General features: G+C 40.9%; 1 protein-coding gene across 1 annotated transcript; it reads left to right on the forward strand.

The window, feature by feature from the left end:
- Positions 1-695: 695 nt before the first annotated feature.
- Positions 696-27,308, forward strand: LOC128467964 (vomeronasal type-2 receptor 26-like). The gene is made up of 4 exons (XM_053449730.1): positions 696-763; positions 23,005-23,098; positions 25,230-25,353; positions 26,392-27,308. The coding sequence occupies exons 1-4, from the start codon at positions 696-698 to the stop codon at positions 27,306-27,308; spliced, it is 1,203 nt and encodes a 400-aa protein (XP_053305705.1).

Genomic DNA, 27,308 nt, shown 5'->3' on the forward strand with positions numbered 1-27,308 from the left:
TAGAAACTTAGTGAGTTGGATATAAACAATTCTTTCAAGAAGGTTGGAGGTGATAGGAAGCAGAGAGATGGGACGGTAATTGGAGAGATCAGTCGGGTCGAGGGAGGACTTTTTCAAGATAGGAGTAATGGTAGCAGAGAATGGGACAGATCCAGTAGTGAGGGAGAGGTTGAAGATATGAGCTAGAGTAGGGACAAGGGTAGATGAAAGAGACTGGGTGAGATGGGAAGGGATGGTGTCAAGGGGGCATGTGGTTGGACAAGAATAAAAGAAGAACAGCATGTACATCCTCTTCAGTGAAAGCATAGAAATTAGTTAATGTAGTGAAGGGAGAAGAGGTCAGTGGGTAGGGGGGCGCATAGTCAGAGGGAGGGTGAGGGCAGGGTGGTGTCTGTGCAGATATTTCATCTCTGATAGTAGGGAATTGAAAGTATTAAAGAGTCGTTTAGGGTTGTGAGACTGTCACGGTATAGGTAGACAAGGTGGATCTGACTATGCAGACAGGGACCTTATCTCCAACAACAGTAGTAGGCAGGCAGAGAAGATTCGTAGTCAATATACAGGCGAAAGGTCGGTACACAAGATCAAATATATAGTACAGCATAAGAAAATAACACCCAAAAGCAGTATAACGCTTAGAACAGGCAAAGGACACAGCAAGAATGAAGAATTTATATGAAACAGGTACTCTCGTCATGGGGTTCGTGCGCCATGGAGACCGCGGCAAGGTGGACGCAGCGGCCGAGGGCATTGAGGCCGGGACGTGATGCCGGCGTACATCCGCGTTGGAAGTAGGACAGCGACACAGACATGCGGAGAAGGAATCCGAGGCGGGGTTGCCGGCGGCGCGCCAGCCGGCGTCAGCGGCAGAGATAGGAGTCACGGCACGCGTGACAGTGGCGGAGGTAGGAGCCGCGGTGTGCGTGACAGAGACAGGGAGGAGATGAGGGAGGTGAAGTAGGTTTCTTTAGCAAGGTTGAGAGCAGAGTAGTAGGAACTTTAATTTATAGTGCAGGAAGTCAGACATGGAATGAGACCATCGCCAACTATGTTCAGCAGTGCGGGAACATCGTTTTAGGTGTCAAGTTACAGTCGTGTCGAGTTGGAAACGTGAATGTTGTGAGGAACGAGTAGTAACTGGTGTTACATCCTCAAGAGCAGATGTGAGAGTGGAGTTGTAGAGAGGTATTGTTGTTAAGGCACAACATGTTTGAGATTTGAGAGGGAGTAAATTGATTGAGAAGTTCTATATAGCGTTGGTATTTGAGCCCTGAAAGTCTGCTCCCAGATGTCAAGAACTGACAGATTGAGGAATGGTTTGCCCTGTGGATCAAAATGTTGAGCAGGTTGCCAACTGCCCATTCACTTTCCTGTTCCATTTTCATTTACTTTTTCTTTGCAAATCTTGCTTTTTTCTATTCTTTCTTTTTTTGCTTGTGATTCAAACAACCAAACAAACAAAACACACACAAAAACAATAATTATTATTATTAGGTAATATAAATTATTAAGCTAAGATTAAGGGTAGAATTCAAAGAAAACGTATGCATCATAGCCACTGCATCATAACAGCCCCTCCCAACCATCTGTCCAACTTCTCCACAACATACAGTACCCAAGCATTCTGGGCCTTGGCGGCAGATTACCCAATCTACTTTCCTAATGATTGAGTCCCCTGCCAGAAAAGGTCTAAACTTCCTAGCATTGTCTTCCCTTATCTGCATTAGAGAAGCTACTCACCTGGCTGCTTGGTGAATCAGCCGGCCCTATTAATGCCAGATCTGAACTAATCTCCTCGGCATCCTTGCACGAATAGGATCTCTTAACCCAACACACCATACCTCCCAACATTTCAAAATGTGAAAGAGGGACACTTTTTTTTTTTAATCACACTTAAAATGTGTATACACACACATTGCCCTTAAACACACATATACACGTACACTGCCCTTACACTGCTTTCTCCCCATCTCTTTATTATTATTATTATCTTTTACCTCATCCTTCATCCTCCATCCACCATCCTGTGGTGGGAGCGCGACGTCTGTCACTTCAAACCTCGCTTTACTTCTCCCTCATCACTACGCGCCGGCTATTGATGCAGAGTGCGGGGTACAACGTCATATCCCGGTGCTCAGGACAGACCTCACTTTCCCTAATGTTGAGCCGACTAGAGGGCCATTGTGATCCCCCAACTAGTCCTGCAGCTGCTGATTGGGCGGCTGTGCACCCCCTTGTAGCTGCACCCGAGGTGAGTATCGCTCTCGCCTCACCCTTCCTCTGCCCCTGCAAAGCGGGACAGAGGTAGTGATAGGCGGGACAACGGGGCAGAGTCCCAAAATCGGGAGTGTCCCGCTCAAATCAGGACAGTTAGGGGGCATTTTGCACCTACTTCCCCTCCAGCTTCTTATCCAGCTCTATGTTTTAGAAGCCTCCTCTGTTCCATGCTCCCCTAAAGTGCTTGCTCCTCAGTAAGGAGTAGGCTCCTTTCTATATTGTTAATGTCCCTCAATGTTGCCAGTTACTCTCTGATCCACTATCTTGCATTCCAAATAGGCTTATGTGTAAAAAAAGTGAGAAAAACCAGTATAGGGAATAGGATAGTGAATGATAGGAATAATCAACCTTAATGACTTTCCTTGTGTATCTGGAACCACAGCTGCAACCCTTAAGCAACACTCTCCGGGTGTTGAAGTAATACAGCAAAAAGTCCACTAGGGGGCGCTCGTGTGTTCCATTCAATGAAAAATAAAACAGAGAAAAAATATATAGTGTAGGAGTAAAACAGTGTGTAATGCCCTGCGTATCGCAGATTTCCCACTCACAGTGTGTTGATGGGGTTCAGTGCGTCGTAGAGATGGCCTTGGGGTCCATATACAGGGATATATACCGAGGAAACAAACCAGAAAAGAATCCAATAGTGTATTATGTATATAGCGCTAGATACGCAACAAGTGGAGATATACTTACACTTAAATAAGTGTCAAGATGCCCGTAATTTCTGGTGATGATCTGGTCACATCCGTGTATTCTTCTGGTTTGAGGGGTCCAATAGTTGGATACCAATGTGTGTGTGGTGTATAGAAACCGCCACTATCCACATAGAAGGTATGTAAAAAGAAATATTTATTCTTAATTAGCAGCCAGCTGGATCCATCTCAGCTGCAGCTTTAAAAAGTTTTTTAAAATAACATAAAAAGTACTGGTACAAATAAAAATACTGATACAAGTAAAAAATATATCATAAAAGTCCTTAAAAAAGTCACTCTACGCGTTTCGCCGTGTGCGGCTTCATCCAAATAGGCTACTTGCTCACTTTTATCTCAAAAATACAACAATTTCAATTATTAACCAATAAACAGAGGGGCAATTAATACGATTATGCAGAAACCCTTGCGGTGGGATAAGGGGACTCACAGGAGGGTTGTCTCCTCTCTACGGGAAGGAGGACGACCAATTGGTGAAGCTCAATGCTGACCCTGAGACACTTCCTCCACTCCTGGAAAACAGCACTCCCACTCCCATCATGCCTCCCTTATCCATCACAAATACGTTTAACACCCTTTCCGAGTGCACCTATAATGCATGACATTGAGTCCGGTTTTTGGTTGTGTGTGGACTTTTAAAATTAAAATTATTTATTTATTATTACTCCCAAAATTATTTTATTTGGCATTTTGGGGAAATAATTGTTGGGAAATGTTTTTCTTTTCCGGTATATGATGTGATCTGATGCACCCAGGCCCGGACTGGGACGAAAAATAGGCCCAGGCATTTAAGCCTGAGCAGCCCATATTTATTTATTTATTTATTTATTGTTAAAGCCCACCCTTCATGTACCATCTTTGCATTTAATCATTCACACAAATCATTAACACATTCATTAATGCAGTCTCACAAATCATTCAAGCAATTCATCCTCACATGAATTCATTAATTGTCATACGCATTCACACAATTCATCCACACATTTATTCATTCATTCCCATACACATTCACACTACCCCCTCTCTTCATCTTATCTGCCCCTTCTCACTATGTTCCCCCTTTTCACTATGTAACCCCCTTCCCCACTTCTCAATATGTACCGCCTCTATCTATCCCCTCTCCCCCTTCTCACTGCATCCCCCTCCCTCACCCTACTTACCTTGTTGCCGGAGCAAGCAGCAACTGTGACCGCGCCTGTGGCAGGGCAGGATTGACTTAGGGGCAGATGGAGCTGCAGCTCCAGGCCCCCACCTTAAAATAGGCCCAGTCAGGACCGGACTGACTGGGCCTATATGGGCGCATTAACGCAGAGCCCCTTAAGCCCGCCGCAACTGCAACCGGGTCCGCCACTCTAAGGCAGAGCCGGCCTTAGGTGTTCTGGCGCCCTGTGCGGACTACTCCTCTGGTGCCCCCCCATCCCAAAAAAGAAAGGAAAAAAACTTGTAACAAAACTCCCCTTTCACACTATCTATCCCCCTGTATGACTATCTACCACCTCTGCCCCTTCTCACTGACCCCCCCTCTTCTCACTGTTATCATTATATACTGAGGCAGACATTGACGGTGGTACAGAATAATACTTATCACTATATACTGAGGCAGAAATTGACGGTGGTACAGCATAACACCTACCACTATATACTGAGGCAGACAATGATGGTGGTACAGCATAACACCTATCACTATATACTGAGGCACACATTGACGGTGATACAGCATAACTGCTATCACTATATACTGAGGCAAACATTGATGGTGGTACAGCGTAATCCCTATAACTATACATTGAGCCAGACATTGACAATAGTGCAGCATAACCCCAATCACTATATACTACGCCAAACATTGATGTGGTGTAGGCCTACCACTTCATTGTCTGGCTTAGTAGTAGGGATGCACCGAAACGAATTCTGGACTGAAACCGAAAATGCAGCATTTACCTGTCCGAAACCGAATATGACCTCCCCACACCATAAAAAAATCTAACACTTTTATTTAAAGTAAGTAACAAACCAAAATAGGACAAAACAATTAAAAAACAATATTATATGTATATATATATATATATATATAATTGTTAACAGCAATCACATTCCTATCATGCCCAGACATACCCAGATTCCAGGATGTACTCACAGACTTGGCATGATAGGAGTATGATTGCCCTATCTACCCCTTCTCACTCCCTTCTGCCCCATCTACCCCTTCTCACTCCCTTCTCCCCTATCTACCCCCTTTCCCCTGTCTCACTCCCTTCTCCCTATCTACCCTCTCCCTCTTTGAAGTTCACTTACCTTTCAGGAGTCCTGCGGTGGGGGTGCAAGGCCTCTGCCTCCCAGCTCTGCCACTGTATGGAACAGTATAGAGTGATGGGAGTTATGATGTACTTTTAGAGCATAATTAGATCATGAAAAAGACATTGGAAATGGTACAGCATAACACCCATCACTCTCACACACTTACCAATCCACACGTATATACCAATCCACACATATATATACCAATCCACACATATACACACCAATCCACACATATATACACCAATCCACACATATGAATACACCAATCCACACATATATATACACCAATCCACACATATATATACACCAATCCACACATATATATACACCAATCCACACATATAAATACACCAATCCACACATATACCAATCCACTCTCACTGAATGTTTTCCTACCTTTCCTCTTTTCTCCTTACAGCTCCTTTTCCTCCTCTTCTTCAGTTCTTCTGTCTTCTCTGTCTTCTTCCGGTTCAGAGGGCACGGACAGCGGTGGGCGCGGCTTCAGTGTTGTGCGCCGGGATCTGACAACAAACCCCAGCGCACAGCAGCTGTTGCCGCGCGGATCACAAGGGAGCGGTATCGGAGGTCTTTAACAGACCTCCGGCTCCCTTGAGTGATTTTAAGCCGGGTTGAACCCGGCTTAAAATCACTAAGGGGAACCGGAGGTCTGTTAAAGACCTCCGATACCGCTCCCTTGCGAGCCTTCTCCTCCAGCGGCGGACATTACTGTTCGTCTCTGGAGGGGTGCCGGGTGCCGCAAGTTGGCACCCCCTGATGAGCGGCACCCGGTGCGGACCGCTTCCCGCCCCCTGCAGTGTGGCGCCCTGTGCGGTCGCACACCCCAAAGGCCGGCCCTGCTCTAAGGGGCCGGGAAGCCCCCACCAGGGCCAGCCTTAGGGGTCTGCGGCCGCCCAGGGTTTAAATTAAAACATCGGGGTTTTTTTTTCAACTTTATTTAACATCCTCCATCGTCTTATAATCGAGCAAATACGGTAAATTCGGCAGCTGTAGTGGGTTTAGGTTATTAAAACTGTAGCTCACTGTATAAATTTAATTCATGATTCATAGAAAAAAATATATTTGTAATATATATATATTGAAATTAATGTAAGCTGACTCTTTAGTTTAAAACATAAAAGGGTCAGCTTTACTAACATAACCAGGGCCGGACTGGCCCACCGGGAAACTGAGAGATTTCCCAGTGGGCCGGCACACTGAGATACTATAGCAGCCAATGCAGCTGTGAGTTTTGAAACAGTCGTAACAGGGATATAATCTTTAATTATGGGGAAACAGCTTATTGATCCAAGGAGAAATCTGACTGCCATTTTGGGGTCAAGAAGGATTTTTTTCCCTGGTTAGTGCAAAATTGGAAAGAGCGAAACTGGGGGGGTTGCCTTCTTTTGGATCAACAGCAACAAATTAACAGATATAGGAAAGGCTGAACTTGATGGACGCAGGTCTTTTTTCAGCCTATATCACTATGTAACTATGTAAGACCACCTCCGCTGGCCGCTAAAATCATTAAGCAGCCGGCGGAGGCAGTCTTACGGCCACTTTAAAACTCGCTGCTGCATCGGTTGTTATGGTCCACAGACCCGCATCCTGCCATCCTGTTTGTCCAGCCCCTTTGTAGACGCATTGTGACACTCAAGGGGGCAGGGTCACGCGGAACAGCATGTCGTGACAGGGAGGTCGTCATGTTGGAGGAGAGACGCCTGCAGGGGAAGGAAGCTGGCAAAATGTATTCAAGTATTTGAAAAAAAAAATAGTTGGAGTGATAGGTGGAAGGGGACCCGTGTTTCAAGGGGAGGGCTGCCTTCGAACAGCAATTAAATACAAAAGAGGGGTATAAGTACACAACAGGATGGTTGGGGCATTGTATATAAATCGATATATACAGGGGTGTAGCTGGGGGAAATATACATGGGTACATAAACCAGTACCAAAGGGTCATCAATGTGGGGGGAATACATTTAAACTAAAGGGAGGGCTGGCTGGGGGGTCACTACACGAGGGGGAAACACACTTACAACAAACCAGTGTGGAAAGTGTTTATGCTTTGTGTAGTTTAACCCGTCCTGATGCGGGTATCGGTGTGGCAGAGCCTGTCCTGGTGTGTGTGTGGTTGGGTGTCGGTGTGGCAGAGCCTGTCCTGTTGTGTGTGTTTGGGTGTCGGTGTGGTACAGCCTATGTTTGTGTGTGTGTTTGTGTGTCGGTGTGGCAGAGCCTGTCCTGGTGTTTATTTGGTTATTTGAAGCTTTAGAGGAAAAAACATCCTAGGCCCAGAAATCAATGAGATGAAAAGTAAAGGTAAAGGAAACTTAAATGTTGGTTCTTCAGAGTCTTTGAAACCTACTCCTGATCTCATTACACAGGGGGCTACTCCCCTTTGGTTTCATAGTCATTCCCGTTAACCTTTTACACACGCAGTGACAGGCCAACTCGTATTCAACTCAGTATTTGTTTGTTTATCTGATATTCATTGGGTGATGGAGTGTTAGGATGATTGAGTGGTATTAATTTGTCAAATATTAATTTGTAATCTAAATGTTTTTTGCAGTAACAAATAGTGGAACTCAGGTATGTATAAGGGGTGTGGGTACAAGAGCTCGACCATGAGATACAATATATGAGGCTGGCGTCCAAATGTTTCCAAGGCTGGAAAAATGTCTAATAATTATTATTGTTATTTTTATTATTTATTTGCGGGTATCCTGTATCATAGTGTTATGTGAATGGCTTTATTTACAATAATAAAATATAATAGTAATATTATCATTACTATTATTAATTTAGAGGTATCCTGTATCATAGTTGAATAGGAACTTTATTCATTACATGTAAAGAGCTGCACTTTGTTTGTGACGAGCAGATGGTTAACAGCAAAGCTCAGCACCAATTTCCAGAGGGAACGGCTGAGACTTTGTTCTTTTCTCTGCTGTAAGAAAGTTCCTGGTTATTTCATCATCTGATTTCCTCTGACTGTAATTCCCGGGTCGCCCCTGTAATTACATATCTGGCCGAGACGCGTTTATTCAGAGATCTGTGTGTGAAGCCAAAAAAAAGTCCGAGAAACTTTTCAATGACAAACAATCTGATTTCTAAGCAAATCCACGGAGAACACATTTACAGAACTGACATCATCTCCCGCTGGGAACAAGTGTGTGACTGCGATGTCGTTTCTACTGTGCAAAAGAAATGGCCAAGTTTAATGAATTTAATATTATAATGAAATCAAATCACTTTATAATATTATTGACATTGGACTTTATAATATTGCTGATAATTTAATTTGCTTACTAAGGAAATAACATGGAACTGAATGTTTAAAATATTGCCAATATTCAAACACCTCTTGAATCCATTATAGCAGATATTGAGATATATAGGGAAACATAAAAAAATAACTTGAAATGAAAGGTGGTCATAAATTTAATAATAATCATAATAATAATAATAATTTATCATATATAATACTGTAATATGGACAACAGTATTTTTTATGATAAATATTATTTAATTGACGGTATCCTATATCATAGTCTGATAGGTACAATTTAATTTATAATAGTGAAGAATAATTCATAATATTCATAATAATAAAAGTGCTATTTTTATTAATTTGACAGTATCCTGTATCATAGTGTTATATGTACAACTTTATAATTACAAAATATAATAGTAATATAGTATTAATATTTATCTGAGGGTATCGTGTTTCATATGTACAATTTTATTTATAATAATAAAATATAATAGTAATATATTATTATTATTATTATGATTATTACTATTATTCATCTGGAGGTATCCTGTATCATACTGTTATGTGAATGGCTTTATTTACAATAATAAAATATAATAGTAATATAGCATTATTATTTATCTGAGGGTATCCTGTATCATATGTACAATTTTATTTATAATAATAAAATATAATAGTGATATATTATTATTATTATTATTATTATTATTATTATTACTATTATTCATCTGGAGGTGTCCTGTATCATAGTGTTATGTGAATGGCTTTATTTACAATAATAAAATATAATAGTAATATATTATTATCATTACTATTATTAATTTGCAGGTATCCTGTATCATAGTGTTATGTGAACGGCTTTATTCATTACATGTAAAGAGCTGCACTTTGTTTGTGACGAGCAGATGGTTAACAGCAAAGCTCAGCACCAATTTCCAGAGGGAACGGCTGAGACTTTGTTCTTTTCTCTGCTGTAAGAAAGTTCCTGGTTATTTCATCATCTGATTTCCTCTGACTGTAATTCCCGGGTCGCCCCTGTAATTACATATCTGGCCGAGACGCGTTTATTCAGAGATCTGTGTGTGAAGCCAAAAAAAACTCCGAGAAACTTTTCAATGACAAACAATCTGATTTCTAAGCAAATCCACGGAGAACACATTTACAGAACTGACATCATCTCCCGCTGGGAACAAGTGTGTGACTGCGATGTCGTTTCTACTGTGCAAAAGAAATGGCCAAGTTTAATGAATTTAATATTACAATAAAATCAAATCACTTTATAATATTATTGATAAACATAGATTTGAATATATAAAATATTACCAGTTTTAAAGGATGTATAAACCCATTATAGAAGAATCTTTAATATGGGGATATAGATAAAAATAATAATAATAATCCACATTTCTAAAATGTATGTTTTTTATTTTATTATTATTAGAGGATCTCCTATATCATATTGTAATGGGTGCAACATTATTATTAATAATAATAATAATAATAATAATAATAAAATATGTTAACAAATAGAATTCTATGGCAAAGAAAATGTAAGAAATTCATTTAAATTTGTATAGGTTTAGCCCTTAATTTTTTTTCTATTAATGGCTCATTTTTCTTTTGTTTTAATGTAATTGTTGGGGATTTACCCTGTCCATGGGTTGAAAATGAGGATTCAAGGACATCGTATAACGAAGCTGGAGAAGACCCTACACTTCCTTATTTTACATTTCACCATTACGTGTGGGGAAGAAGAACAGACACTTGCTGACTCTTCACTAGTTAACATCGTCCTTAGCATCCCTACCATGTATTAAAATGTATTTAATAATATTGCTTATTGGGGTTTATTGGGGTAACTTGGTAACCATGAGATAAACATTTTTGTCAACTTGCATGAAGCTTACAGATTTTCAACTCTCTTCAAAAATAAACCTGCTCCATATAGTTATTATCCGCGCTTAAAATGAATGACATCATGTTATGTTGTGTTCAATTTTTACCAAGAAAGGTATAAAAACAGACAAATCCATATGGCTCGATGCCCTAACATGATGCTGGCAGTCATGTTTAACTAGTCACTAGCGGCATGAGTAGTTCCAGAAGACTGGAAGTTACTAACTGCAATACCACTTCACAAAAAAACATAGCAGCGAAGATTCAGCTAACTACAGGCCAGTAAGTCTTAAATCGGTAGATGCCAAGTTAAGGGAAACCGTGCTAAAGGAGAGGATTATTAAATATCTGGAAGCAGCATATAGTAGATTATAGCATTATGCACACTGTTCTGTCAGAAACACCACAAGAGAGCAGACAATACAATAAAGCATCAGAAAATGCAAGAAGGGGGCTGGGTTGTAAAGCCAGAGGCGTTAGTAGCAGGAAGAGGGAAGGAGCTTCTGCCACAGATCTCTGGACAGAACTCACCTACAGTATTGTACTATTTCCACAGGCCTACTCCACATTTCTATAAAAATCTTTTGACCTTTATGTTTGCCATTGAGGAGGTCAACAGTGATCCGGGAATCTTACCAAATATCATTCTAGGATATCATTTATTTGATTCATGTTCCAGTGAAAAAAAGTGTCCTTCAGATTTTATCCGGACCAGGAAAGACCGTCCCTAATTACTCCTGTACTAAACGAGGGACCCTGGCTGAACTTTCTGACACCACCATACCCATGGCACAAATCCTAAGCATGTATGGGTACGCACAGGTGAGCAGAATATGCACCGTTAGTACAATTGTTTAATATCTTTGATGTTACCTTGGCTTACAAGTAGACAGTTACCCACTGCTTCAAGAGACCAGAGATGGTCAAGGGCTGTTGACAAGACCCTGCGATAGTAGGAGTGCAAGTGGAGTGAAGGCTGAAGAAGTGACGCAAGAGGGACATGAACAAGCGAACTCCACTATGGATGGAAATAGGGGAAGAGAAGGAGGGGATAAGAGAGAAGGACATGGTGAGAGAGAAAGAGGAGGGGAAGGTGACATTTTCGACCCAAGGGGTCATGCAAAAAAACTACAATAAAAAGCTCAATTGGGTTTATTTACTAAAGGTAGAGTTGGAAGGAATGTTTGGAGGAAAGTTTATTAACCTCTTTGTGACCCTAAGGACCCTCAGGGCAAATTACCAACTATATTTTAGGGTTTACTTTCCCATTTCCCATTTATACTAGCTGCATATAGAATTTATGTACCAATGTTTTTACATTGTATTTAACTTATACAAATAATAAGAAGAAAAAGGGAAATAACGGTTTGAGAAAAAAATAGCAAAAACATAAAAATCTCTCCGGCCCTGTAGTGTATCAGCTCTGGTCCTTAAGAAGTTAACACTTAGGACTGTACATGGAATATCATTAACATATGCAGAGCAAGGGGTTCTGGTCAGTGGGTATGAACAGGAAACTAGTGACAGGGGAGGAGCTTGTGAGCAGGTTATGAAAGGAAGAGATTCACCACTTTCCAGTCATTTTGGAAGAGTATGCTCCTGCACAGGGCAGATTGTATCCGACGGGAAGATTCTCTTAGCTCGCTTTATGCTCCCCTGTGATTAGGGTAATATTTAACCCGTTTGCTGCTGGTGTGGAGAGATGTAAAGCTGGGTAACAGTATTCCTTTCGGTTTCCATAGTTACAGGGGTGATTTAAAGTGACAGGCCTAATGTCTCATGTTTAGATTATACTATTTGTCCTGCGTTTAGAAATACCTAATGTTTTCATGGTTTTTATTTTTGCTTTTTTCGACAAGTTATTGGGCAAAAAGTAAAAGTAGGATTTTGCTATTTCAAAACCAGTTTGTTTCCAAATCTGATAATTTTTCCCTCATGTTCTATTTTAGGTATCTTTGAAGGCGGCCAATGCAATTTACCCAATCACACCATATATTTTTGAAAAATAGACACCTCAAGGTATTTCAAATGCCAGTACTGTAACTCCATGCATGAGATTCTACCACCAGCCTTTGCCAAAGTTTGTGGTATTAATTTGTTTGTATTTTTTCACACAAATTACACTATAGGTATAAATTTATAGCTGCAGGTATACGTTATTATCAAACAACACCTCGATATGTGTTCAGCAACATTTCCCGAGAACAGTGATACCACCCATGTATGGGTTTGCCTGATGTTTGGGAGCGAAAAGGCCACATTTGGGAAGTGCACTTTTCCCCCCATTTTGGTCAGTCTGTGCCTACACCCTATCTTTGAACCCGGCCACTCCAATTTACCCCTTGGGTATCTGAAATGCTTTTACTTTAGCTGGGCTCCATTGACTTGGACATCTTATCCACTTTCTGTCCTCAAACTCTCTGCTCGACCCCCTGCAATCCGGTTTCTGCCCACAGCACTCAATCAAAACTGTTCTCACCAAAATCACGAATTACCTTCTATTTGCTAGAAACAATGGCTACTACTCTAGCTTAATCTTACTTGACCTCTCTGCTGTTTTTGACACAGTCGACCACCCCCTCCAACTACAAACTCTTAGCTTTCTTGGTGTCCGTGACACTGCTCTCTCCTGGATTAACTCATATCTTTCCAACAGGTCCTCCTCGGTGTCTTTTGCTGGCGACTCCTCCTCCTCTATGCCTGTGTCTGTTGGAGTACCTCAGGGCTCTGTCCTGGGTCCTCTACTGTTCTCCATCTATACTTCCTCACTTGGAAAACTCATCGACAGCTATGGATTCAAATACCACCTCTATGCTGATGACACACAAATCTATCTCTCCACCCCCAATCTCTCTGCATCTGTCCTCTCTCAGATCAGCAGCTGCCTATCTGGCATCTCTTCCTAGATGGCCTCTCACCACCTCAAAATAAATATGTCTAAGACTGAGCTCCTTCTAATCCCTCCCTCTAACTCTATTCCCCTATCTGACCTTTCTATCACTGTTGACGGTGCCATCACCACACGTCCGCTGCCTCGGAGGGACCCTAGACTCTAACCTATCTTTCATCCCTCACATCAAATCACTCTCTAAATCTTGCCACTTCCATCTGCGTAACATTTCCAAAATTCCTCATTTCCTGACTGTCAGCACCACAAACAACTAATCCACTCCATCGTAATCTCTCATCTGCCAGGCTATTCTAACTCACCCGACGCTGTGCATCTGCCACACCTCTCTTCGAGTCCCACCACTGGCTCCCCATCTATAGCAGAATTAAATTCAAAATACTCACTCTATCCTACAAAGCTCTCACTAACACCGCACCCCTCTACCTATCCTCCCTTATCAGCAAATATACACCAGCCCGCCCGCTAAAATCCAACAATGACCTGCTCCTTGCATCTTCACTCATCGCCTCCTCCCATGCCCACCTACAGGACTTCTCTTGCGCAGCACCAACCCTCTGGAACTCTCGTCCCCGTGCTACCAACTCTACCCTCCTTCAAACGCTCCCTAAAAACTTTTCTCTTCAGGGATGCCTACCACTGACATGAACATCAAAACCTCTCTCTCACCCACTTACAAACCTTATCTCGCCCCACAATAACATCATTCACTACCACGCAGTCCTCACCTCCTGTTTCTCACCCCTTATCCATCTAGAACGTAAATTCCTACAGGAACAGGCCCCTCCATTCCTCTTGTATGTGTATGTCAAATGATTGTCATTTTGTACTTGTCGTTATCTGTAAAATTTTTACCTTGTACAGCGCTGCAGAATCTGTTGGCGCTTTATAAATAAAGTATAATAATAATAATAATGTATATGGGGTATTCCTGTACACGAGAGGTGTTTCTGAAGACAAATCAAAAGTTGTTTCAGAAGTTTTTATGTAACCAGGGTAAAACATACTGAAATACTGTGTTTGGATAGAATGGGTTTGTTAAAAATGAAAAAAATAAATGTTACTGCAATGTTTAGGACGGACTGGCACTAAAATGGTTAAATAAAAAGTGTTAAAATGCCCCAAGTAAAATACTTTGGGATGTCATCTTTCAAAAAAATATATACTTTTGTTGAGCAGTTTCTCTTTTTCTGGACGCTATTGGGGCGCAACTCCCCCAGAAACAGCAATGCGAGTCATTCATATTTAACCCTGTAAGTGCCAAAATAAATGAAAATATGAGGTGTTTCCAAGAACTGATTGTGTCTGGCCGCAACGTCCCTAATTACTCTTGTGTGAATGATAATAAGGTGGATGGATTTATTAGTGATCACCAATCAGGTGCTACCATTCCCATAGCACAGTTATGATTCACTGCCATCTCAAGTGAGTCTTTTCTCCAGAGAAGTTGTACAAAGGCTCCAGCTTCACTCATCTGGAGAAGACCCAGAACACGATCCTAACTGCTAAATTCTTATAGCAACTCAAGTTATCAATTTGCTTACATTGCAAACTTGAGTCTTAATTGAAAGACGTCTGAAGTGCTGTATGTGATGGCTGTTTGATGTTTTGCCCAAAGATATTTCTAGAAACAGCTTCACAAAGTAAACAACCTCTAGAGCTAGAGGCTTGTGCTCAGTCTTCTGATATAATGCAGGGAGAGTCCAGGAAGTGGGTTATTACTTCCTGGGGATTAAAGGAAGTGACGGACATTTTATAAAAAAAAAAACTATGCTAATGGTGGATGTCAGAGCTGGATAATATGAATACAACTAGAATACAAAAGGGACATTAACACAAATTGTGCATTTCTGTATTAAATCATATAATTTGAAATTCAAATAGAATAAAATCATATCCAATCACCTCTGTGAATTAAATTTAAAAAAACATGACATATGCAGAAAAATCAATGATAAATTAAAAGTGCTGAATAACATTTACATCTGAGAAAACGATAAATATTATTAAAGGGCATAAAACTTCCGATGAATGAAACTTCCTTCTAAAACTAACTAATACTCTAAAGACATTTGATTAAAGTCTGTGTTTGTATATTTCTGTCCATGCAGACAATTACCGGCGCTCTGCGGTTTTCTTATAATTTAAAACCAACATAGAATTGCGATCCCAAAACACAAAGTCCTGCATCTATATTGAGACTCCATTGCAATGAATGAGACCGCACTGTATAAAAAGAGCCGAGATGTTCAGGTTCATTACAATGATATCAGATGCAGCAGATGCCACTGACCCACACGGTGCTCGATTCCACCGAACCCGGCAGACACTCTCTGGCACTCGGCAGGTTACTGGGCTACATGATGCTGATCGCTGGGTCTCTTCCATTGAAACGTCTCGTTTGTTTGTTGCTCCTGTGTGTGACGCCCTGCAGATCTGAGATCCAGAGCCCAGCACCGGCCTGTCATCTGCAAGTCATCAAACCATTTGAAGACTATGAGTATTTTAAAGATGGGGACATTATAATTGGAGGAGTTCTCACGGTGAATAATCAAATGAGGAATTTTTTTTTTTCTGGACAGGATCATTTTTCTCCCCAAATAATCTGTGTCATGTAAGTTCCCACAACTAACCATAAAAATAATATCTGCAGAACAAATTCATTTTATAGAGAGCCCAAAACAACTAAGGGAAGTGACTATGTTAAGCAGTTAATCCAGTTGCTCTCCAGCTGTTTTCATACATTACATTTTTGAGTGCTATTTTGAGGTAAATATATACATATTTATGACATTTTTTATTACTTTTTATTAGGCTGTTTTGTGAAATTAACGTTACACAGTGTAAGATGTGTTTTTTTTCTTGCAATATTATGAATTTTATGCTATTGGCTTGATTGGGAGAGTTTATATCTTTTTGTAAATCTACCCATATAGATTTAAAAAAATATTATGAGGATATTGGAGAAAATACGTATCTGTAAAACAGAGGTCATTGTGTTTTACACTAAGGAGCTGACATCCCCTTTTGAGAACATGATAAATGCATGATAATGGCTACAAAGGTTAACCGAAATGTTGATTATTTTTTATTTTATTAAACCAACTCTTGAAACATTAGGACTGACACTATGTAGAATTGGCAAGAAAATTAAAACACATTAGGATGCACAAAAGAAAAAGAGATTGAGAGTTTGAGGAGGGAACAGACAGAAATAGAGGGACTATACTATGTACCGCCCAAGGATTCCTATATTTCATAAGATTTTTCTCTTCAGAAGAAGTGTATAAGATGAATTTTCAATGTCTTTTTTATGTAGATTTGTCTTTAAAAAAAAAAATAGACATTTTCAATCTGTGAAGAGGGGCCACATGTTGTACTGGGTGGGACCAGACTCAGCCATGACCACCACTGTCCACTGTATTCAGACACTTGCAACCATCTCAGACAGGACTAGGAATAGGCTTGAGACAAAAATATTTCACAAAGGTCCTTGATTTATCTTCCGCAAGACATGCCCTACATTAAATAAATATGTGAGGGTAATTACGGCACTCACGCTAGTACTCTCTACTGACCCATGAGCAGTTTTGCCATTCGTTTAAATCTAGAACCTTTGCCAGTTGATGGTAACATGGTATTCCTACAAAGTCTTAATTGTTTTTATCTGGCATACCTCTGACTATGTTCTTCTGCTTTAATCTCATTCTTCTACCTTTACAGCCCAAGTCCCCTGGATTACATCAATTTACTGGTCTTTCTTTTCGCCATTGAAACATTGAACAACGACCCAAACATTTTACCAAATATTACCCTGGGTTATCATATATATGACTCCTGTTTAGATGAAAGAAAAGCTGTGAAAAGCATTCTTCAGATTTTGTCTGGCCGTGGCATGACCATCCCTAATTACTCTTGTGCGAATTCTAACAACGTGGCTGGATTTATTGGCGATCACCATTCTGCTACTACCATTCCCATAGCACAGTTACTAGGGGTGTATGGATACGCACAGGTGAGAAACCTGAATGGTCTTCCATGTATTGTCTGACATTAGCATTCGGTTTCATGGTGAGATCACAACCATGTCTGACTCCAAGCTGTTATTAGAAACGTTTACAGCAGAATGTTTACACTTTTCTCTTCCATTTTGTAGATCAGTTATGGAGCGACAGACTATGCGCTGAGTGATAGACGTGTTTATCCGCATTTCTTCCGCTCTGTTCAAAATTATCTTGTCTATAATAAAATTATTTTGAAGATTTTAAACCATTTCGGATGGACCTGGGTGGGAATACTCGCGGTTGATGATGACACCGGAGAGACAGAGAGTCAGGCTCTGAGAGCGTATCTGACAAGTTATGGAATTTGTATTTCCTTTACTGTAAAAATTAGTTTATTACAAGAACTATCTGAAAATATGAAAATGATGTCAGAAACGGTTTTAATGTCATCGGCTCGAATTATTATACTCTGCGGCTCTTTCAGCATCAGAATTATTGACATTTTAACTCCGTGTCTCAAATATAAAGATATAACATTAATCCTTCCTCCTGCCTGGGCTTCCAATGATTATCTCACAGATTACTTTGTAGAACCCCTGAATAGCAGTCTGGCCATAGAACCGCATGCTCTAGCGCTGCCGGATACCGGAAGTTTCTTTGATAATATCCATCCTTCAAACCGTCCAGCAGACAAGCTTCTCGAAGATATATGGATATTGTATTATAAATGTTTATCAGAAAATTCTGAAAAGAATAGGCTTTATGAAGAGATCTATAAAATCTCTCTGTGTAACTGCAGTGGGAAACATACATTACTTGTTAGAAATCATCTGACGGCTGGTGTTTCTCCCCGGGTGTTTATTTCAGTGAGTGCTTTAGCTAAAGCTTTGCATGTCATGCACTTATTTTATAACGAGAACGCAAAAGGAAATACAATCCAAAACATCTATAAACACCAGGTATGTATGAAATACAGACTGCTTCACGTGTCAGACGCTGACGGACATACAGGAAGAATTTCTAAGGCTTTATTTAAGAATATGAATTCTGGTCAGCCTTTACACCTCATACCTCCCAACATTTCAAAATGTGAAAGAGGGGCACTTTTTTTTTTTTAAATCTCGTGGAACCAATACAAGCAATCACACTTTAAAATGTCGCGCTCGCATCTCCACTTAAAACACGCTTTATTTTTGTCAGCACAGTCATGCATATTAAAAATAACCAACAATTGAATTGAATTCCCATAAGGCTCAGCCAGACATACTACTTCTATGATGCTGTTTGAGCGTCATGGGAAGTGCAGCAACAGTAAAGCTGCAGATGCTAGCTGTGAACTAAAATTTCCTATGATTCTCAGCCAGCCAGGTGTCCACCATAATGCCGGCTGAGCATCATTGGAAGAGTAGTCCACAGCAGCAGAGACTTTTTTTTTAATTAAAAAAGGCTAATGTTAGCCTCCCTCCTTTTGGAATCAAAACATTTGCTATTGCAAAAAATTTATAGATGAAAAAGTTCCATTTTATTCAGTGGAACAAAACATTTCATGTAAACAATTCATGTAAACAATTTTTACATTGTTTCACAAAGCTATGTTTCACAAAGCTATGATTGTGAAATTTGTGTTTTTTATTTCTTTTTATTTGCCAACCTGACCCCCAGTTATGCACATCTGCCCCCAGGCTTGCCCATCCTGCCTTGTATCAACGATTCAGGCTGGGGGTGGTGTAATGGTGTGGGGGACATTTTCTTGGCACACTTGGCATTGTTTAAACGTGACAGCCTACCCCAATATTGTTGCTGACCATGTCCATCCCTTTATGACCACAGTGTACCCATCTTCTGATGGCTATTTCCAGCAGGATAATGCAAGTAGCAAAGCTATCTTCAGGCTAGGTTTCCACTTGGGTTTTTGTCCGGCGTTTTTTTCTTGATGAAAAACGCCAGGAAAACTGCCAAGAAAACTGCCGCTGCATTTACCTGCATTTTGGCGTTTTTTCTGCAGTTTTTTCTGGCGTTTTAGCCTTTCTGTGGAAATTGCTTTTTTTGACCTTAGGCAGTTTTTCCAGCCTTTACAAGTTAGAAGTTTCACCCAGCTAAAAGGGATTAGGATAAATGGCAAGTATCTGCCCTCTCCTGATGTCATTTACTTGGTAGACCCTTTTGTCTCTTTTCTGTGGTTTGTAAGGCATGCTTTATTCCGAATGTCTGCTCCTCTGGGAAGATTGGCCCCAAATGATGGTGCAAATTGTTTGCTGTTGCTTTTGGCACGCAGGATCCGGTTGCGTATGTTTGTTTGTAATGGCATGTTTGTTCCAAATGGTGTAAAATTCAAAATGAACCAGTCCAGGACTTTGTTTTGTGTGAAACTGTTTGTTTTCAGCCTATTTCTCGTAGGACACACAGATACTGGGTCCATCCTCTGCATTGTAACTGTGGAAAAAACGCCATAAAAAACGCCAAGGCAATAAACCCACACGGCTTTTTCATGGCGTTTTTTCTCTCCCATAGGCTAGGTTTCCACTTGGTTTTTTGTTGCTAAAAACGCCCATAAAAACGCCAATAGCGCCACCTGGCGTTTTTTTAGTGAAAAAACGTTGCAGCCAGATGTTAGCTGTTCTTCAATAGGAAATCGCAAAATGCCATTTCCACTTGGTGTTTTTCTGTTTGGCGTTTTTTCAGTCCTCTTTGGCGTTTTTCTGCTTTTTTGGGCTCTGTGGCAGTTTTTCAAAATCGCAGCATGTTGACACTCTGGCGTTTTTTGCAAGGAAATCTTGGCGTTTTTCTCCAATAGAAGTCTATGGGAGAGAAAAAACGCCATGAAAAAGCCATGTGGGTTTATTGCAAACAAACATACCCGACGCATCAACTGGATCCTGCGTGCCAAAAGCAACAGCAAACAATTTGCACCATCATTTGGGGCCAATCTTCCCAGAGGAGCAGACATTCGAAATAAAGCATGCCTTACAAACCACAGAAAAGAGACAAAAGGGTCTACCAAGTAAATGACATCAGGAGGGGGCAGATACTTGCCATTTATCCTAATCCCTTTTAGCTGGGTGAAACTTCTAACTTGTAAAGGCTGGAAAAACTGCCTAAGGTCAAAAAAAGCAATTTACACAGAAAGGCTAAAACGCCAGAAAAAACTCCAGAAAAAACGCCAAAACGCAGGTAAATGCAGTGGCAGTTTTCTTGGCGATTTTCCTGGCGTTTTTCATCAAGAAAAAAACGCAGGACAAAAACCCAAGTGGAAACCTAGCCATAGACTTCTATTGGAGGAAAAACGCCAAGATTTCTTGCAAAAAACGCCAGAGTGTCAACATGCTGCGATTTTAAAAAACTGCCACAGAGCCCAAAAAAGCAGAAAAACGCCAAAGTGGACTGAAAAAACGCCAAACAGAAAAACGCCAAGTGAAAATGGCATTTTGCGATTTCCTATTGAATTACAGCTAACATCTGGCTGCAGCCGTTTTTCACAAAAAAAACGCCAGGTGGCGCTATTGGCGTTTTTATGGGCATTTTTAGCAAAAAAAAACCAAATAGCCTCATAAAAATAGGGCTGCCCCATATCTCTGGAATCTACTTTTACCAAACCTTCAGCATTCACCCTCCCACCAATCAAGAAACATCTCAAAACCCACTTCCCTGTCACTGATACAACTCCACACTACCTTTCACTCTTTGTCTATGCCTTACGCTTGTTCTCACCCCATTCCATCATGATTGTAAGCTTGCGAGCAGGGGCCTCTCCCCTTAATGTATCAATTTGTCTGTCAATTCTCGTCTTGTCATACCCCTTGAATATATGTATTTTATTAAGTGCTGCATAAATTGTTGGAAATAAAATATAATAATAATAATAATCCTCTCAAATTGGTTCCTTAAACATGGCCATGAGTTTACTGAACTCCAATGGCCTCCACAGTCACCAGATCTCAATCTAATAGAGCACCTTTGGGATGTGGTGGAACAGGAGGTTTGCATCATGCCTTCATGTGCATATGGACCAAAACCTCTGAGAAATGTTTCCAGCACCATGTGCAAAGTATGACATGAAGAATTAAGGCAGTTCTTAATGCAAAAGGTCGTCCAACCCAGTACTAGCAAAGAGTGTACCTAATAAAGTGGCCAGCGAGTGTATATACAGATCAGCCATAACATTATGACCGCCTGCCTAATATTGTGTAGGTCCTGACGGGTCAAAGCGTGGACTCCACTACACTGAAGGTCTGCTGTTGTATCTGGCACCAAGACGTTAGCAACAGATCCTTTAGGTCTGTAAGGTGGGGCCTCAATGGATGCATCCTGGTGCTATGTTTTCTCCAGGTAAATGATGCATCCGGCCATCCACCTGATGTAAAAGGAAAACGTGATTCATCAGACCAGGCCACCTTCTTCCATTTCTTCCAGTTCTTATGCTGATGTGTCCACTGTAGGAGCTCTTGTCTGCAGACCAGTCAGGGTGCCCATCCTGACCCCTCAGCATGGGCACCCTGACTGATCTGTAGCTACACAGCCCCATATTCAACAAACTTTAGTGCTCTGTGTGTTCTGACACTTTTCTATTAGAACCAGCAATAACTTTTTTCAGCAATTTGAGCTACAGTAGGGATTTGACCACACGGAGCAGCCTTCGCCCCACACGTGCATCAACGAGCCTTGGCTGCCCATGACCCTGTAGTCTGTTCAGTGTTTTTGCTTCATTGGACCACTTTTGATGGTGCTGACCACTGCAGACCGGGAACACCCCACAAGAGCTGCAGTGGAGATGCCCTGACCCAATTGTCAAGCCATCACAATTAAGCCCTTGTCAAAGTTGCTCATATCCTTACACTTTTTCCTTCTTCCAACACATCACTTTGATGAAGAAAGGTTCACTTGCTGTCTAATACATCCCACCCATTTACAAGCGCCATGATAACAAGATTATCAGTGTCATTCACTTCACCTGTCAGTGGTCATAATGTTATGGCTGATTGGTGTATATGGACAGAGGTCTTTGCTGTGATGTGACTTTTACATGTATAATATTATCCATACTAAATGATGAACATCAAAAAGTTAAAAGCAAAACCCACTGTTTTGTAGTTTTACATATTCCTTCCACAAGTTAGGTGTCACTGAAGGGAAAATCTTGCTTTATGATCAGCAGCATCCCTTGAGAATATACAGAGATTTTGGTAATTTTATTAGACAGCAAAATCCTATCTTAAATATTACATTATATTGTTTGCAGTTTTTGAACTTTGTCTTGGGACAGAGAGGGTTTTTTTAACTGATATCTCTAGCGAAAGTACCTTGTTTGGTACCTATTTTAAAATTTATTAGTATTTAATATTATTACACACATGGTACAGGAAGAGGGGCAATCTTCAAATTGAAAAAGGGCATGAAAAGGCTTAGGGTATTACACATGCAGCATTAAAGAGAAGTGAAATAGCATTTAATGTCTAGGAGTTCCTTGCAAATGATTGCAACGTATTGTTTTGTTCTAAATCATTTTTAACAGTTGCATCGCTATATAAAAAGGATAACAATTGCATCTCAGTTGGGCCGCACATTATACGATGAACATGGAGAATTTGCATACTATTACACAATTACAAATTGGGTGTTTTTATCAAATAAGTCTGCAATTAGAAACATTGTGGGTAACTTCACTGAGTGGGCTCCAGATGGTCAGCAGCTAATCATTGACTCGCATTTAGCAATATGGAGGAACAAAGACAACCAGGTAAGGGGGGGATTATTGTTTTTGTTTTCCTACATTAAAATTAAGCTACATTTCTATAAACTTTACAAGCATAGAGCATATTAAGAATAAGTCAACAGAAATAATATAAACTCACCAGCACATACATCCTAAAGATGGTAAAACAAACCCACTTTGACGGTGTAATGGTTCTAACTTGTGAAAAACCCTGTAGCAGGAGAGCCATAAACGTCACACTTAAGACTGACCATCCTAAACACCCACTAATCAGACCTCCCAGCCAGACCTCGCTAAGCCAGGCTCTGGAAAACCTCCCCCAGACAACACACAAATGTCCAGGCAAGTACCGTATTTGCTCGATTATGAGACGAGGTTTTTTCCAGAGCAAATGCCCTTATAATCGAGGTCGTCTTCTAATCAAACCTCAAAAATGTCTGCTGGGGCCATGCTGCTTACCGGGCTTTGGTCGCGAGCAGCGTCTCTTCTGCAGCAGGAGAACAGGAAGCTAGCACAGTCCTCACATAATTCTGCCTCCCTCCTCCTTCCTCTGGGGGCGGGGACAGAGAAATTGCTCGCACAGCCGGGCCCCTGCAGAAGTCTGCGAGTGAGAGATCTGCTGTTCAGGTAAGGGGATGGGGAAGGTTTTTTGTGATTAATGTGTGAAGTATGTGTGATTAATGGAATGAATGAGTATTTAAATGTTTGTGAATGAGTGTGTGTGTGATAGTATGGATGTGTAAGGGGGGTGGTGGTGGTAGCATGTCATAGGAAGGCTGTAATCACACTATCATCCCCAGGTTCCAGCATGTACAGGCTGCCTTGGCTTGATAGGAGTGTGATTGCTGTTAGCAGTTATATATATATATATATATATACCTCCAGAAATGCATTTTAAACCCCTATATGCCACTCAGCCCCATGATATGCCTTTTAACCCCCTATATGCCAGAGTGGCATATAGGGGTATAAGGCATATCATGGGGCAGAGGGGCATATAGGGGGTTAAAAGGCATATCATGGGGCACAGTGGCATATAGGAGTGTATACGACATTTCTGGAGGCAGAGTGGCATATAGAGGGTTAAAATGCACATCATGGGGCAGAGTGGCAAATAGGGGGGTATAAGGCATTTCTGGGGGCAGAGTGGCAAGCCTGGGGGCAGATGTGCATAACTGGGGGGGGGGCAGGTTGGCAAATAAAAGGAAATAAAAAAATACATATTTTTCTCAGTCATAGCTTTTATTAAATAAGAAAAAATAGTTTACATGAATTAATATTTACTAGTAAAGCTTTTTTCCTATAGGGTCGTCTTAGATTCAGGCTTTTTGGTTTTTTCCTAAATTAATATTTTGATTTTGGGGGGTTGTCTTATAATCAGGATTGTCTTATAAATCGAGCAAATACGGTATTTCCTCACTTACCTCAGGGATACCTCAGGTCTTTTTTAGGGGATCTCCTTGCCCTGGGAGCATAGAGGAAATTCTTCTTTCCACATCGCCAGGCTCCAGGTTTTAATGCCCAGCACCTATGCCTGATGCAGAGCACATAGGAATCATAGACTGGATCCTGCAAAGCTCTAGTCTCTTGGAAAAGCCTGCATGGATCCAAGCTGTTAGTCCTAAAAAAAAACACAGCAGCAAGCTTTAATGAGGCTTTAATGTGGAACTGAAGCAAGACCCTCCCCCGAAAACAATGCAAAATGCAACATTTCTGGGACCACATTCACTCACTCTCTCACATTCTCACTCATGCATTTTCTTCTTCGTCCGCATCTTCGCGGCACCTTCAGGTTTATGATTGCACTTTATGTGGAGCCACCTCATGGACAATGTCCACTGCATGTGCACTTATTATACTGTCCTTGGAGAACACTTTCAAATGCTGCTGTTTGCAAGGTTATTTCATAAATGTATTAGAATAGGGAATACCAGGGGCTTGTGAATTAAGGCAATGAATGATTTTGATCTTGTTGAATGATTTTCTAATTATATAATCATCCAATCAGGTTCTACTCCTAATGTATTTTTCAAAACAAAGGAATTACATCTTTATTTAGAAAATTTTGCAGATTTATCTATTATTCTGTGATTGTGCTTCTTTATTCTTTAATAATTTATAAGAGTGGCTCAAACATTTTTCTTTCTGTTTGTAGATTCCAAGGTCTCAGTGTTCAGAGAACTGTTTGCCTGGATATCGAAAATCCCTGAGACCTGGAACACAAATCTGCTGCTACGACTGTGTCCGGTGCTCAGAGGGAGAGATATCCAACAGATCTGGTATAATAGATTATATAGAATCATACACATAATTTACTCATAGTATGTGTGTAGGAATGAAAGCCTGCTCCTGGTAAGGTAGAGGGTGGAGCCATGGGTGTAGGAACCCCTAAGAATCTGGGTGGGGCAGCATTTTCCCCCATCAGATCCCCACTTTGTCCCCCTTCTCACACTATCTAAGCCCTCTCACACTAACTACCCCCCTGGGTGGATTTCTTCATTATCGGTCCCCCCCTGCATGAGTTACTGGGGGTTCCTATGCCCATGGGTGGAGTTGGGGGGTATTGAGAGCCACAAGGAGAGGCAGGTGTAGCTATAAGTGATCACAATAATAGACAAACAAGACAGGCATGGGTTGACTAGAGCTGGGCATAACCTCCCCCACCCGGGCGGAGCAGAAAAACTACCTGGCAGCCGACAACCAACTGTGATACCAAGCACCTTACAGATATTATGAGAAATACCTTTTTACACAAGCTCCAACCTCCATGCTTCTGCACACAGCTGGTTCACTTTCACAAATGTGCCTCAGTGCACTAAAAAACCTCATTAAAAACATAAAAAGTAGTAACGGTTTAACCCCTTAATGACAAAGCCCGTACATGTACGGGCTCAAAATGCATTGTTTTCAATGGGCTTAGGAACTGTACATTTACTCAAGAAATCTACTTATAGTGGGGTTTTGTTTTTGTTCCTTGTTTGGTCTTTGAGCTCCTCCGTTATATTTACTTCCATGTGAGATGAGTGGACCAGATTCTTGGCAAAAGTGGTAGAGGTTAGTGCAGCAAGTGACTTGAAACACGCATGGGATAGGCATATGATTCCTGAAACTAAAACAAGGCGAAGGAAAATTTGGGCGATTAGATTTGGGGCTATTTTTGTTTGTTATTTTCAGTTCAAATCTAAGAAATGTAAACAAAAAGAAGTAATTTAACATTAGTTAATATGGATACACTTAGTGGGAGGGAACTATATACTATGTTATATTTTGTTTAATTTACATATTGAGACATAATGTTACTTTGTGTTATTTTTCAGACAGTGAAAACTGCATTGTTTGCCCAAGTGATAAATGGTCTAATGAGAAAAGGGATCGATGTATTCCAAAATCGGTGGAGTTTCTATCATATTTGGATGCAGTTGCTGCTGTTTTATCCTTTGCATCAATTCTGTTTTGTCTTGTAACTGTTGTAATATTACTGATCTTCATTGTCTTCAGAGATACCCCAATTGTGAAAGCCAATAACAAGAACCTCAGCTTCCTCCTCTTGGTCTCCATCATGCTGAGCTTTCTCTGTGTGTTTCTGTTCCTCGGTCGTCCTGAGGATGTAACCTGCATGCTGCGCCAAACTGCTTTTGGAGTCCTCTTCTCATTAGCCGTGTCTTGTATTTTAAGCAAAACAATCATGATCTATATTGTTTTCAGAGCCGCAAAACCCGGCAGCTCCTGGGCAAACTGGGTCAGTGTGAAAGTCTCCAATTCTATAGTACTGCTCTGCTCATCCATTCAAGTTATCATTAATATTTCCTGGTTGGCCATTTCGCCCCCATTCCAGGAGCTGGACATGCGCTCTTATCAGGGAAAGATCATCGTTCGGTGTAATGAGGGCTCGGTTATCGCCTTCTACAGTGTCCTGGGTTATATGGGGCTCCTGGCAGCTCTTAGCTTTATTATAGCTTTTTTAGCCCGGACATTACCGGACAGTTTTAATGAGGCCAAGTACATCACCTTCAGCATGCTGGTGTTCTGCAGCGTTTGGATTGCGATGATCCCGGCCTATCTGAGCACCAAAGGGAAGAACATGGTGGCCGTAGAGATTTTTGCCATAGTGGCTTCAAGTGCAGGACTTGTAGGATGTATATTTATTCCAAAATGCTATGTAATTCTTTTTAGACAGGAATTGAATACAAAAACATATTTACTTGGAAGCAGAATTAAAGGTTTAACCAAATAG

The sequence above is a fragment of the Spea bombifrons genome, chromosome 1 (genome assembly GCF_027358695.1).
Source record: "Spea bombifrons isolate aSpeBom1 chromosome 1, aSpeBom1.2.pri, whole genome shotgun sequence".
NCBI lineage: Eukaryota > Metazoa > Chordata > Amphibia > Anura > Pelobatidae > Spea > Spea bombifrons.

What these genes read in the sequence shown, in the direction of transcription:
- LOC128467964 (XM_053449730.1), top strand. Translation starts at nt 696, where the DNA reads ATGGGGTTCGTGCGCCATGGAGACCGCGGCAAGGTGGACGCAGCGGCC. An exon ending in GAGGGCATTGAGGCCGGGAC is followed by an intron (nt 764 to 23,004) that starts GTGATGCCGGCG and finishes GTCTGCAATTAG; the next exon opens with AAACATTGTGGGTAACTTCA. An exon ending in GGAGGAACAAAGACAACCAG is followed by an intron (nt 23,099 to 25,229) that starts GTAAGGGGGGGA and finishes TTCTGTTTGTAG; the next exon opens with ATTCCAAGGTCTCAGTGTTC.